This window comes from Nematolebias whitei, chromosome 1, assembly GCF_014905685.2.
Source record: "Nematolebias whitei isolate Nwh7 chromosome 1, NemWhi1, whole genome shotgun sequence".
In the NCBI taxonomy this organism is placed as follows: Eukaryota; Metazoa; Chordata; class Actinopteri; order Cyprinodontiformes; family Rivulidae; genus Nematolebias; species Nematolebias whitei.
This window is the reverse complement of record NC_056498.1, coordinates 53,398,214-53,411,965: the sequence shown is the minus strand read 5'-3', so window position 1 is coordinate 53,411,965 and position 13,752 is coordinate 53,398,214. Positions and strand designations below refer to the sequence as shown.

The following is a 13,752-nucleotide window of genomic DNA, read 5'->3' as shown; positions in this document are numbered from 1 at the left end:
AGTTCTTGACTGACTCGATGACTGCGAAGTTCCCAGGTCCTGCTGCTGCAAAACAAACACATACCATCACCCCTCCACCACCGTGCTTTATAACTGGTACGCTGCGTTTGGTTTTTACCAGACACCTGTTTTGTTCTCATATGTCCAATGGATATTCTGGAAGTCTTGTGGTTCATTCAGATGCAGCATTGTCAACTTATTTTGAGCTTCCATGGTCTTTTAAGAAAGAAGAGGCTTCCTCCTCCTATTTTAATAGATTTGAATAATTTTATAGCCTACAAATACCAGATTATATTTTTTATTATGTCCTGATTTTAAAACCCTCAAGCTGAAAGAGGGTGGGATTTGTCTTTCCTATCAAGTTCTGGGGTAAAACTAAATCCTCGCCACCACGGGATTTCAGACCCAGTGGACTGCCGGTCTGCTTTAATCTGTCTGCGACCAGCCCTCACTCACAGTAATCTGCAACACTCAGGATGAGCGCAGAGACGAGCAGCTGCAAGAGGCGAGATCGAGGGTTTTCTTCATCAAATTGCCACATCTTATCTGCAGCTTCTCCAGTCCAACGAGCACGAAGGCAGTTCAGGAGCAGGTGTGTGATGATCTGTGCCTCCTCCTCCATTATAGATGCCATGTTACATAAGAGAGGCTGCTTCTACTGTACAGCTCAGAATGCACTTCTACCGAGGAGCTTTGCTTCGTTCGGGCAGAACATGAAAGCAGAAAAAATTGTGTTGAACAGTGTTTGGGTTTATTATTTCAGCACTTATAGATAATAAAAATGGGACTTTGAGCCACCGCACTGGCACCCAAATGTAATAATTCTCTACAATGACTCATTTGTGCTTTAATCGTGTTGAACCAAATGAAAACTTTTTGTACTTTGCTGTAATTGCTTGAACTGATAAGCTTAATAGGTTTTGTCACAAATGAGTTGTGAACTGACTGTGCTCGTTTCATTTCTGCAGCTGAAGCATCCAGTTCTTGTGCTGCTGCAATAATATTTTATATTTGTAGCCATACGTAAAGCTCCTCAGCTACTGATAGCTAACGAAAGGTGGAACAAATATCAAGTCTGAATGCTTTGACAGCAGGTCAGATATTTGCTCACAAATCTGCTGTAATACAACCCACTTACATAAAATCATAAAATATTTAGGTTATCCCGTTACTTTAGTCCTTAGGGTATCTGATTTTTTTAAACATGTCATCTGTTATGCATATGACTAAATCATGCAGCAGCTTTTCAGAGGCGCACGCACAAAGAAAGCAGCCTATTGGATGGAACTGAGAGAGCAGGTACTCCAACACTGCTGCTGTCTGATTGGCTCTTAATCTTTTTTTTTTATACATGTATATATAATCACTTTGTGAACTGTTCGTATAAGAATAAGCAGAACCTTGAAAGCCATGATGACAAATGCATTATCCTGATCCTCTTCTGTACGCTGACAGAACTTGTGCACGTTCTGAGTGAGTGGGACACATAAAAGGCTGCAGATGTTAAGATGTGAAGGAAGTCGGTTTAGCTCAAAGACCCAACCCTCCAGTTCCCCATCAGAACTGCCAGAAGGAGCATTTCACCCCTCGGTATCGTAGCCTAACTATTTCACAGAGCTGTTTTTCTTACGATTTTTCAGCGTTCTGCAGTATTTTTCTCTACAGTGCTCAAAACTTGTTGTATATTATTTTTTTTTAATTATTTTATGCTCATTTACATTTCTGATCAGCACGTCAGTCTGTTGAAGTATTAATCGAACTATAGGTTGAAGTCCAGGCTTCTGTCCAACTGTTCAAGCTTTGCATCAATTTACTAATATAACTAATGATCTTATCAAACCTGTGAAACATAATATAATATAACTTTAAATATTACCTTTATACCGAGTCAAAAAACAAACAGCCAAATCAACCGAGATTTATTTTGTTTATTTTGTTAGTCAGTACTCCTCTAAGGTGTTTGTGATATGTCTCGGTTGCCATGACAACATGTCAAGAAACAAAGCATGTTTAAGGTTATTATAGAGGTTAAAAAATAAAAATCTCCTCGCAGTTCTGGTTACAAATGGTCTTCACTCTTTATTTCTGTGTTGCAGGCATCCAACAGTTGGAGAGAAGTTAAAGAGGGTCATTTTAGTAAATTTGTTAAAAATAGTTTAAAAAAGCAAAGATTTTCTTTCAGTCTGAAGCAAACTTGTCATACTTTAATTTCATACAAAAACAAAGAAAACTGATGTTTTCAGCCAGTGAGTAAATAAAACAAAATTTGTTTCAAACGTCATACAAACCTCATTTCTAGTCACCTTTAATGCATCATCAGAACAATTATTACAAACACAAATCCCCATAACAACCACCTGAACATTTGTGGAAGCCAAGCAGACTCTCGTGGAATCAGCCTCCTACAAAACAGAAAGTTCCCGAGAACGCAGCAAAAACTGCTTGGGAACAAAACGAGTCAAATGTGTTGACTCTAAAATCCAAAGAATCAGGATCCATCAGAACTTGACAGATAATGCAAGAACTCATACTGGAGCTGCAGCCAGAGTCCAGTTTGACAGATGCTGCATCCATACATTGTCCTTGTGCACAATTTAACGTTGGTAGTGATTAAGTGATCATTGCTCAAGTTCCCCTTTACAGTTTACTCCACTTAAGTGAGTCCGAGTGCTTCCTTCATCTTTCCTGTCCGCTCAAATTGAGCCAAAGCGAGGCAGTCACAGGTAGGTCATACCTCACCCTCTTCTTCCTGCTGTCCTTTGACTGCCAGTGTTGAAAATGTATCTGCTCCACTGTATCATCTCACCGTACCCAAACTCTTGGCTCAAAATAGAACCCAACCTCATTTCATGCCTCGTGAAGCTCTAAATTTGTACCAGAGGGGATGCTGTATGTGGTGGATAGAGTGGGTAAATTAGGGAAAAGAACAAAGTCTGTGGCAAAGAAAGGGTTGCCTTCTCCGAGGAAACTGACAAACCTAAAGGGGCAATTTCACAGACGAGATGAACGAGCCGATTTAAGAGAACACAGCTTTTATCTGTGGGGAAACAAGCTCTTCGCCGTCAGATTGTCCATGGATTTAACTCGTCTGGAAGTCCTGCCTGAACTGAAGAACCTACAGGACAAGACCTAAAGCTGTAGAGAGCATCCAGCTCCACTTTCGAGGTAAGCTTTTGAAAATTCAACCCAATTAGTTTATTTATACTGTATCGCACCAAGTCACAACAGAAGTCGCCTCAGGGCACTGAACAGAAACGTTCACACACACATTATAAAAGCCAGTTAGTAAAAGTTCTTTATCTAAGGAAGCAGCAGATTGGGTTGAATCTTCACTTTGTCACAGTCTCCCATCCTGAGCAAACGCATCGGCAACAGTGGAAAGGAAAAACTCCCTTTTAACAGGAAGAACCCTCCAGCAGAACCAGGCTCAGGACAAGCGGCCATCTGCTTTGACCGGCTGGGTCTGAGAGAAACAAGAAGGAACAACAAACAAACAAAATGGCAGGACCAGGTGAACTTTCTATTGGAGGAAAGACAAAAAAATATCAGACGTTAACGATGGAAATAATTACAAATACAAACAGGTAGAGTAGAGCAAGTAAAGACAGCAGCAGAGAGGAAATGAGGTCAATTTGTCCTCCAGCAGTCAGCCTATAGCATATCTAAGGGATAGCCCAGGAAACCAAGCCTAGCTATAGGATTTATCAAAAAGGAAATACTTGAGCCTGATCTTAAAACTGGATAATGTGTCAGCCTCACGGACAGAAACTGGAAGTTGGTTCCACGGAGCCTGATAACTGAAAAGCTCTGCCTCCCATTCTACTTTTTATAAACTCTAGTAACCACAAGTAAACCTGCAAAGGGTAAAGTGCTCTATTAGGAAAATATGGAACAATAAGATATGTAATATGTGATGGAGCTAGGTTGTTGAGAGCTTTGTAGGTTAGAAGTAAGATTTTGAATTCTATTCTGGATTTGACATGGAGCCAGTGGAGAGAAGCTAAAACTGGAGAGATATGATCTCTCCTACTAACACCAGTTAAGACTCTGGCAGCAACATTTTGGATTAACTGAAGACTTTTTAAATAATTTTTGGGACACCCAGATTATAAACAATTGCAATACTGTAGTCCAGCCTAGACGTGACAAATGCATGGAGCAGTTTTTCTGCGTCATTTTTGGGCCAGATGTTTCTAATTTTAGCGATATTACACAGGTGGAAGAAGGCAGTTCTAGTAACGTTTTCAATGTGGGGGATAAAAGACACGTCCTGATCAAAAATAACATCAAGATTGTTAACATTAGAACTGGAGACCAAGTTAAAGCCATCCAGAGGAAGTGAAAGGCTGCAAAGTTTATTCTTAACATGCTCAGGTCCAAAACCCCCAACTTGAGTCTTGTGTTTAAAAGCAGAAAATTCAGGTATGGTTTATTTGACATATGCAAATCAACACAAGGTCAACAATGCAACAAAATGCTGGGAATGAGAAGAACCGTCTCGACTTGTCAAAAAAAAAAAAAAAAAAAGAAATACAGCATACAGCAAAAAAACAAAAACAAGGTGCCAAAAGTGAAAAAGAAATAAATCTACAGTGTGATTTTGTTAGTAGCGAGATTCTTTCAGCAGCATGGTTCTGTGTAATAATATAATTAAGGGTCATCCAGGATTTTTATGTCTTTAAGACATGCTTGTAGTCAAAGTAACTGATTGGATTCATTGGGTTTCATTGGACGAATATAACAGTGTATCATCAGCATAACAATGAAAATTTATCACATGCTCGTTAATAACTTAACATAATGGAAACATTTAAAGTAAAGATTATTGGTCCAAGCACTGAACCTTGAGAAAACAAATATTAAATTTTTTTTTTTTAATTACTAATTTTTCACATGTAAGACAAATTTAAACAAAAAAGAAAAAAAAAGAAAGACTGAGGAAGTGATAATCAGTCACAGGTAAGCTTTATTATTGATGATGGTCAGGGAACAAATTACACACAGACAGGAAATAAAATTAAGCTTTTTTTTTTACTTACTCTGCTGCGTATAAAAAATTGTCTGAGCGTCTCGAAACAAATTTGAGTTAAAAAATTGTCTCAGTGATGAATAAAAAAAGATAAACTACAATAATTAAGAATAGAAAAACTCATTAAAACGTAATAGTTTTGGTGGAGAAGGTGTTCTAAATTATTGTAAATCGAAAACAATTAAAAAAATTAATAAACAATAATATTTTATTACTTTATTTTTTAATTAAATTTATTTGATTTTATTTATTTATTTCCAAAAGATTGTACTAAATTAATATTGCTCATTGAGATACTTTTTTTAATCCGTTTTTCTGTTAAACCTAAAACTTGTGTAAAAAAAATTATCATTAAATTTGCAAAAGGTCATCAGTCTCTTTGGCTTACAGGCCAAAATTATACCATCCTTAAACTGCAGTTGTGGGCCACACAAAAGCACTCCAAGGGCCACAAATAGCCCACGGGCCACACTTTGGACACCCCTGGCTTATATGGTATGTGCTGTGGAAAAACACTTAGCTTCAACCACACCAAATTTTATCTGTAAAACTGACAGAATAAAATATTTTTAATTGTTTGTTTGTTTGTTTTTTTGTTCAATTAGCTGGGGTAATCATCTTAAATCATTTTGACCCCAAAAGGTAATCAGTTGTACACACACATCCAATGATCATCTTCTGGGAAAGTCATTAAAATTATTCCAGTGGTACATCAATCTGGTGGACCCACTATGTGATGGAGCTATTTATACGACTGAGTTTCTTGCAGCTCCTCAGACTGATGAAGTCTTTTTTGGATGAAAGACGAAACGTTTCAACAAAAAGAAACTTTCCGGAGGACCTGACTTAACTTTGTTGAATTTTCCTACCTGGATTATTGAGAATGAATCAGGATATGGTCCATCTTGCTATGGACTCTAAAAGAAGCAAAGCTTTATCTCACAGACAGAAAAATAAATGCAAGATAGGTAATAGTTTTATAATATTGAGCAGTATTTAGATTATTTTCTCTCACTCTTGTGGCGTCGATCGTTCTCTGGCACGGTAATCAATCCTTCAAAGCATTTTTTTGATGCATTGATCTTAACAAAACCGGGAACTGAGCTCCAACATGTTAGCTAAATTTTTGCATTTGTAAAGAAAACATATGAGGAAAGACATGTCTCATTATTTTCACAAAGAAAGTAATAAAAGCGGTTGTTGAGTAGGGTTCACAGAGGCTGACACAGCTTGAAGGCCAAGCTGTGGCACCCTGGAATATAACAATAAAAGGACAAAGCTGGAGGGGATCTCCCTCATGTCTGCCACATCAAACGCAAAACGGGACTTCAATGCAGCTTTGAGTTTTCATGCACAGCGCTCATGGGAAAGTGACTCACTACCTCAATGAAAAGCAACTTTTTTATTTAGTTATATGCGCAGAGGGCGCACTGTAATGGCAATCCCCGAAGATGTGCTGTTAAGACCCTGAGATGACCCATTGAGTCAAAACAAAAAAGCAAAGTCACACAGCCACCTTTCATCTCCCGTCTGAGTCACAGCTGGCCACTATAGCGCCCACTTCCACTCGGCTCACTGCTGCGCCACAGAGCACATGTGCTAATTTGGAAAGGTAGGTGGTAAATGAAACTAACAAACATCCCTGCTGAGAAGCACTCTGCCTGCAACCTCTGTCCAAAATTGGCTGCCACTGCATCAAGCTCTCCACTTGTTAGCATTAAGCACTGCTTTTTTGGTCCAAATGAGTCCAGAGTTTTGTGTTTGTTTGTGTGTTGGGGTGTTATATAGAGAGCTGTGGACAGATTAGGGTCATTTGTGTGAAATATATGTAGACCTGAATGTGCAGAATACTTTGTATATCACTGACACAGGGACAAACCAAAACCTTAAAAAATAATAAACAAAATAATAATACAAATTCACTAATAAATATGCCTCGTGCAAACAAGAAAATGGTCAGAACAAAAGAAAATTAACAAACACTGTTGTTATTTGAAGTAAAACCCTTCTTTTTCCCCATCCATCCATCCATCCATCCATCCATTATCTTTACCCATTTATTCCATTTTGGGTCACGGGGGTCGCTGGTGCCCATGTCCAGCAATCACTGTGCGAGGGGCGGGGGACACCCTGGACGGGTCGCAAGTCCATCACAGGGCCACATAGAGACAAACGAGACAAACAACCCTTCACTCTCTCACTCACACCTAGGGACAATTTAGAGTTACCAATCAGCCTAACATGCATGTTTTTGGTCTGTGGGAGGAAACCGGAGTACCCGGAGAAAACCCACACATGCACGGAGAGAACATGCAAACTCCACCCAGAAAGGCCCCTGGACTGGGGTTTGAACCAAGGACCTGCTCGTTGAGAGGCAGCAGCTCTACCAGTTGCCCCTTCTTTTTTCCCATTTACCATAAATATTTAGTGCATAAATGTTTAGGTAATGCCTTTAATTCCATTTTATGACAGCAAATCCTCTCGAGGGAGCACTTCTGACTATTGTGCATGTTCCAAAACAGTCATCATGATCAGAAAACTGCCTCGATAATAACAGCTCTTATCAGTGGCATTAATCAAAACACCACTAAATTTTAGGGCATTAGGCCAGAATAAGTTGATTAAAAATAAAGAAATAACTTAAATACACTTATTTAAGATGTCAAGTTAGAGAACAGTTCAGCACTTAGAGGAAGTTAAATGTGCAAGTTAAATTACTTGAAAACATGTTTGTATTTAAGTTAATACCATTATAATAGTCAAGTAGTAAAAATAATATTCATAGCAATGCTGAAAATCAGATTCCAAATTGTAGCAATGATCTTTAGTGCCATTTAGTTGATATTATTTACAACGGTGCACCACAAGGTTCAGTCTTAGGACCCACCCTCTTCACAATCTACATAGCTAATATAGCTCAGATCATCCCTGATGCATTCTTACATTTCTGTGTTGACAAAACAGTTGTTTACTGTCGAGCTAAAACAGTTGCTAAGGTTTTCTAGCTTTTACAATCAGCTTTTGGCATCATCCAGTCAGCTTTGTTCTGTCTCAAACTTGTGCTAAACACTGACAAAAACCAAAGGGATGTTGTTTTCAAACAGGAAGTCGGTCCCAGCTGTTCTTCCTTCTATTTTATATTTGAATGGTGTTCCTATTGTTTGTCGATTCTAAGAAATACTTGGGTATTTTTGTCAATTCGCATCTCTCTTAAGCTCCACGTGGAAAACTTGGTAAAAAAAAAAAACTGAAAGTAAAACTGGGTTGCTTTTTCAGAAATAGATCCTGTCTAACTCTGTATATAAATAAACCGAATTGAATTGAATGCTAGGAAATGCCTTGTAAATGCTCCTACAAGCACCCTGCAGATGTTGGATGCTGTCTATCACAGTGTGCTAAGATTCATAACTGGCTGTAACTACCATACCCATCACTGCACCCTGTATTCACTGGTTAACTGGTCATTATTAATGTCATGCAATCTCTCTCACTGGTACATTTTCATCTTGGTCTGATGCCTTCATACATCTCCTACATGTCACTGCGTGAGTGCAGCTACAGCGTGCGCTCTCAGGACATGATTACATGCAGTGTTCCCTCAGTGCGGACTGAACTTGACAAAAGGGTCTTCTACTACTCCGCTCCTGTTTCCTGGAATATCTTGCAAAAAGATCTGAAGCTCTCGACCTTGACCTCTCTAAGTGGCTTCAAACATCTAAGTTCATGGCAAAAATCCAATGCAGACATGTTCCCGTTTTAGTATTTTATATCGCTTTACAATCTAACCGTTTTTGTTTCATTTTTTTAAATATAGCTTTATTTATTTTTCAATTTATATGCTTTGTTTTGTGATTGTCTACTGTCATCATTCTTTGTTAAAAACAAGTATCTCTTGTAAATGAGTCCTCGAGGCTCAATGAGACTAACCTGTATAAATAAAGGTTGAATGAATGAACTCATCAAGCAACCTGAGAGAGACGTGTCCGACACTGGAAACACTGGGTTTGCCTTGAAACTAAATATTGGGAATTTTTTGTTTATATATTACATTTGCTTTACATTAAAGCTAAATTATTAAACCGCTGAAATAGAGCAGTAATGGTAAAATGTTTCACTATAAATCCAGTCTTTGTGTCACGTATTCGTTTTAAAAAGTGGTGACGCAACACGGTGGTAAACACGTCTCTGTCCAAACTCGCGTTAATCACATTCCTGAATTCAAAATAAGCATTTTTTGTTCCTATATAGCTTCATGTTACAAACTTAGATATTACTATATTTTTTGCATCATTTGATTTTGTTGTTATCAAGATAAGGTGAAAATACAAGGATGTATTTATTAAAATCTAAATTTAGTCATACATAACATTATATTTATATGGAAAGTTATCACTTTTAGTGGTTAATAAAACTAACCAGAAGTTATTTTAATATGGTTTAATAAGGATTGCTATATTAATAGTCATTTTATCGCATGCAAGCTTCCATAAATAGAAAAGCTCTACTGAAAAATAATAAAGAATAATAAACGGCTCCTTAAACATTAAATGAGATGCAGTTCTTTATAAAAATTCCACTTTTTTAACATTTGCTTTCAGGGTTGATATATTTTTATCGCATAGCATATGATTACTGTTATTATGAGCCACAAAATCTTATAATTTCACCATAATGTGAATCGGTGCTCAGAGGGAAATGATAACGCAGAGCTCATCTTGCCTTAATTCACTTACAGTTTGAATTTTGTGCACTGGACTGCTGATAAATTGGCAGTGAGGTGACCCTGCAAATGTCAGAAATATAAGTTCATCTTAAAATTTCTTGAAAAATGTATTTATTTTTCTTTTTGCTCTCTTTCTTTGCATCACGTGATGCTTATAGTAAATAATAAATGCTATACAAACAGTTCTGCAGTGTGCAGGTGGTGGGTGCTGTATGTAGATTCTGAGAAAGTACTGCAGCTGATAAATATTGCTCTCTCTCACGTAAAATGTTTTGCTGCAGAGTTACAGGTCATCATCAGCAAAATCTTGTATTCACACCAGAGCAGCGAAAACAAACAAATGAACGAAAAAGAGCTTCATCAAGCGAACGGTTTGTCATGAGACTAAACCAATGCTGCACAAAGCCACGGAGCAAGTGAAGCGAGTCTGTAATCCATCTCATCACCCTGCCAGGATCTGTACACATCGAGGGATTTAACGTGCAAAATATACAAATGCAAATCTACTGAAGGGAAGCAGAGACCAAACAAGGAAAAGAGAAAATTAGAGCTGCTTCGGCAGCACATTTTCTTCAAAGGATCAGTCACTCAGAACTGCACTGCCTTAATCTGAGCTCCTGAGAAGCTGCGAAGCAAACTTGAGCCGAAAAAAGGTAAGCGCACGTCGCTGAAGCAACTGCAGGAACATTTCTTCAGGAGAGAGAAAACTGAAAACACAAAACATTTCATTCGTAAGGCAATAGCCTTTAAAATCTCACTGTGGATGTGTGAGAGCTGCAAAATACACGTGATCCACTCTCTCCTAAAGTTCTCGTGTGAATGCTGAGTCGGCGTTTACATTATTGATTTCCTGTTTGTGTTTTGCCATCTCACCACATCTCCAACTACCCTCCTACCCATCTACTTCCTCAGACGGCTGAGACGAACTGGTCTGTGAAGCTCAGTCCTCACCTCCTTCTACAGGTGTGCAGTGGAGAGCATCCTGTGCTCCAGCATCAACGTGTGGCATGGAGGCTGCACAGCTACAGAAAGAAAAGCTCAGCAGAGAGTGGTGAAGGCTGCACAGAAGTCTGTTGAAGTCAGCCTCCCCACCATCACAGACATCTACACCTCCAGATACAGGAAGAGGGCCACCTGCATCATGAAGGACCCCACACACCCAGCACACACACTTTTTGCCCCGCTCCCATCAGGAAGGAGGTTGAGGAGCATTAAGTGTAGAACCACCAGGCTGAGGAACAGCTTCTACCTTGAGGCTGTTAGACTCATAAATCTCTAACCAGAATAATCATTGTGAGAAAAAAAAACACTGTAATACCATTTGATTGCTGCTGACTATCCATGCTGCTGATCTCATGCTGCTGTGTTCATTCATACTCATCTGCTCACACAGACTCATGTTCGTGCTGCTGTTCGGTGTATTGTTTTTGTGCTACTAGTGTTTAGTATGTTCTTGGTTTAGCATATTTCTTAGTTCATATCTTAGATCTTATTATTGTTCTTCTTTACAATTTATACTTTTGTTGGATGTAACTGGGACCCTGTGTACACAGTTTTGTTCCATCACATGTCCCACATATGATGAGAATGACAATAAAGAGCCTTGACATCTTTGTGCCATTTTAACAGAGGCAGGAGACGAGTGCTGTGAGTTTTGTTTTTTTTGTAACTTTTGAACCTTTTGTTTATGATCAGGTCTATTCAACGTTTTGTTCTTAAGTTGGCCTTGGATCAGTTCCTCTGTGTCGTCCTCAGTTGTCTGCTCGTCAGCCTGCCACGCCCACTTCCACCTGCACCCTGTTCACCTGTAGCCACTCTTCATCACTTCCAGCCTATTTAGTCTGTTTGTCTTATAATCTGCTCGTCTCCGGGCCACTCGTATATTCCTTGTGCTTCTTTATCATATAAGCAGATGTTTGCTGCCACATCAGCGTTACATTTTGGTTTTAAAATACAGTTTGGCCGCAGACTGGACGAGAGGAGCTTAAACACAAAATAAACTGTGATACTTCTCAAAATGTTTTTATTTTCTTTTACAAATACTTTCCCCTGAAACATACTGAAATGTCTTCAAATACTTCAAAAACAATGTTCTCTTTGAAATCTGTTTTACTTGCTCTGTTTCTGTCTCCTTGTGCCGCTTCTATCTTTTGGCTAGCCTTGTAACTATAGCCTTTTGCTACTTTTAGCTTCCATTCAGCTAATTTTAGCTAGTTTTTTCTACACATACGGTACCTTTTAACTACTGTTTTACTACTTTTAAGTTGTAGTTTCTATCTGTTTTAAAATTTAGCTAGTTCTGCTTCTTTCAGCTATTCATTTATCCTTAACTCTGTTTCAACTTCTTCAGCAAAGTTTCAGCAAGCTCATTCAGCACTCATGCATCACAGCCTTTTTCTCAGCTCCACTCAGTCTCAAACTGCACCAGTCCTGTCAGATGGAGCAACATGCTGCTCCCTGTGATCCATTTTGTTACAAGATTATCCCAATATAATCTGAAGCCACAATAAGTTTGTGTCAAATTAAGCAATCGTCTCCTCTTCCCTCACTTTACATGAACTCATTCAGTGGAGGACAAAGGTGAGGAAAGTAACGGACTCACTCTTGTAGCTCGTACTCCAAGGCTGGTATCCATAGTAGCCGGTGATGCGTAAAATCCTCTCCTCTATGGACGCGCTGTTGATGTCCTCAACTGAGCGCGAGGACTTGAGGTCCTCTTTGATGGCCTCATCCACCACCAGGTACTTGAGCTGTCTGAGCTGAGGGCTGATGTCCGAAAGCCTTCTAGGGCTCACGTCGGGAGACTTGCGCATCCCGCTGAGAAGAAAAGAAAAAAAAAAAAACGAGTGAAAAAGTGAGGTTGTTCTGCAAAGGGAAGGGGGGGGGGGGTTCGGTTTGGATGTCTTTCTAATACAGCAGGTCCCCTCGGCGGAAGCAGGGAGCTTGGTGTTGCGTGTTTGGGCCCCTGCAGAGAAATCATGCTCCTTCAGTGGCCCTGCGTCCGCACACACACAGACACTGAGCTAAAGTGACTCCTCCTGCAGCTCCCGTGTTCTGCTCTCTGTGACTGTGCAGCTCTTATTGTGGGCTTATCTGGATTCGAAACTAATGAATGAATCATGAGTGATTCGCAGAGATGGAGGGGCAACACTCCTGACAGCTCCGGGCGTCAGCTGGACACACAAATGCGCGCGCTTAGCGTCACACCATCAAGTCCTATAATATCTGACAGAGGAGATAAACAAGCAGTTGGTGAAATAAACCAAAGCGCTGACTGACAGCTGCACAGCTGGCGCACCTTTAACACCCTCATCATGTGACAGTAAAACATTTACTAACCTTCTCACGCGAAATCTCTGTGAAAATGCTCCACATGTTCGCCCGAAATCTTATATCGACTTGAGAAATTATTATTAAATAATCTGAAAAACATCAACTCATAATCTGCCCGATTTACTCCGTTGACGCACGGGGGGTGGGGAACCAAACGCGCAACAGGTATTCCCGCCTCCTGTCCTCTGCTGCAGTGTGTTCAGTAAAAGTTAAATGTCTTACATAGGCATCAGAGTGGTAGGAGGTCCGAGGTAGCACATGCAGTCCCGGTGGGGCCGTCCCACCCGGTCCCACACTGCGCCCTCTCCATCGCCGTACATCCTCTCCCAGGGGGCGACGCAGCAGCGCAGCTACTGTGACGCCAAAACCTCCGGAAGACTCCCAACACCAAGAGCCAGCTCCATCACCCCCGCACAAGCATATGCGTGGCCACTACTGCGGCGCACTGTTTCAACTCCAACAGCGCGCGCTGCTCCGCCGCTGCGCGCGCGAGCCACGGCAACAGCGTCCTCTCCTGGATCCGTGACCATCTGCACAAAAAGAGGATTTGGACATTGTGTGGTCCTTCCGGACATACTGAACTGATAGCAACTGCAAAATTCCTGTTTTTGTTTTTTTTCTGCAAATTCACTCAAATTTATGGAAACACACGACCACGTGCTGTCCA

The 13,752-nt window shown here is 40.0% G+C and overlaps 1 protein-coding gene across 1 annotated transcript in view; it reads right to left on the bottom strand.

Moving 5' to 3' along the window:
* The window catches only part of slc35f3b (solute carrier family 35 member F3b), a 73,512-nt gene extending 60,107 nt beyond the window's left edge, over positions 1–13,405 (bottom strand). The window contains exons 1-2 of the mRNA XM_037685217.1: positions 13,308–13,405; positions 12,355–12,569 (exon numbers count right to left, since the gene is read on the bottom strand). Of these exons, the coding sequence (XP_037541145.1) occupies positions 12,355–12,569; positions 13,308–13,405 (313 nt within the window). The remainder of the gene's footprint in view (positions 1–12,354; positions 12,570–13,307) is intronic.
* Between the last annotated feature and the right edge of the window lie 347 nt (positions 13,406–13,752).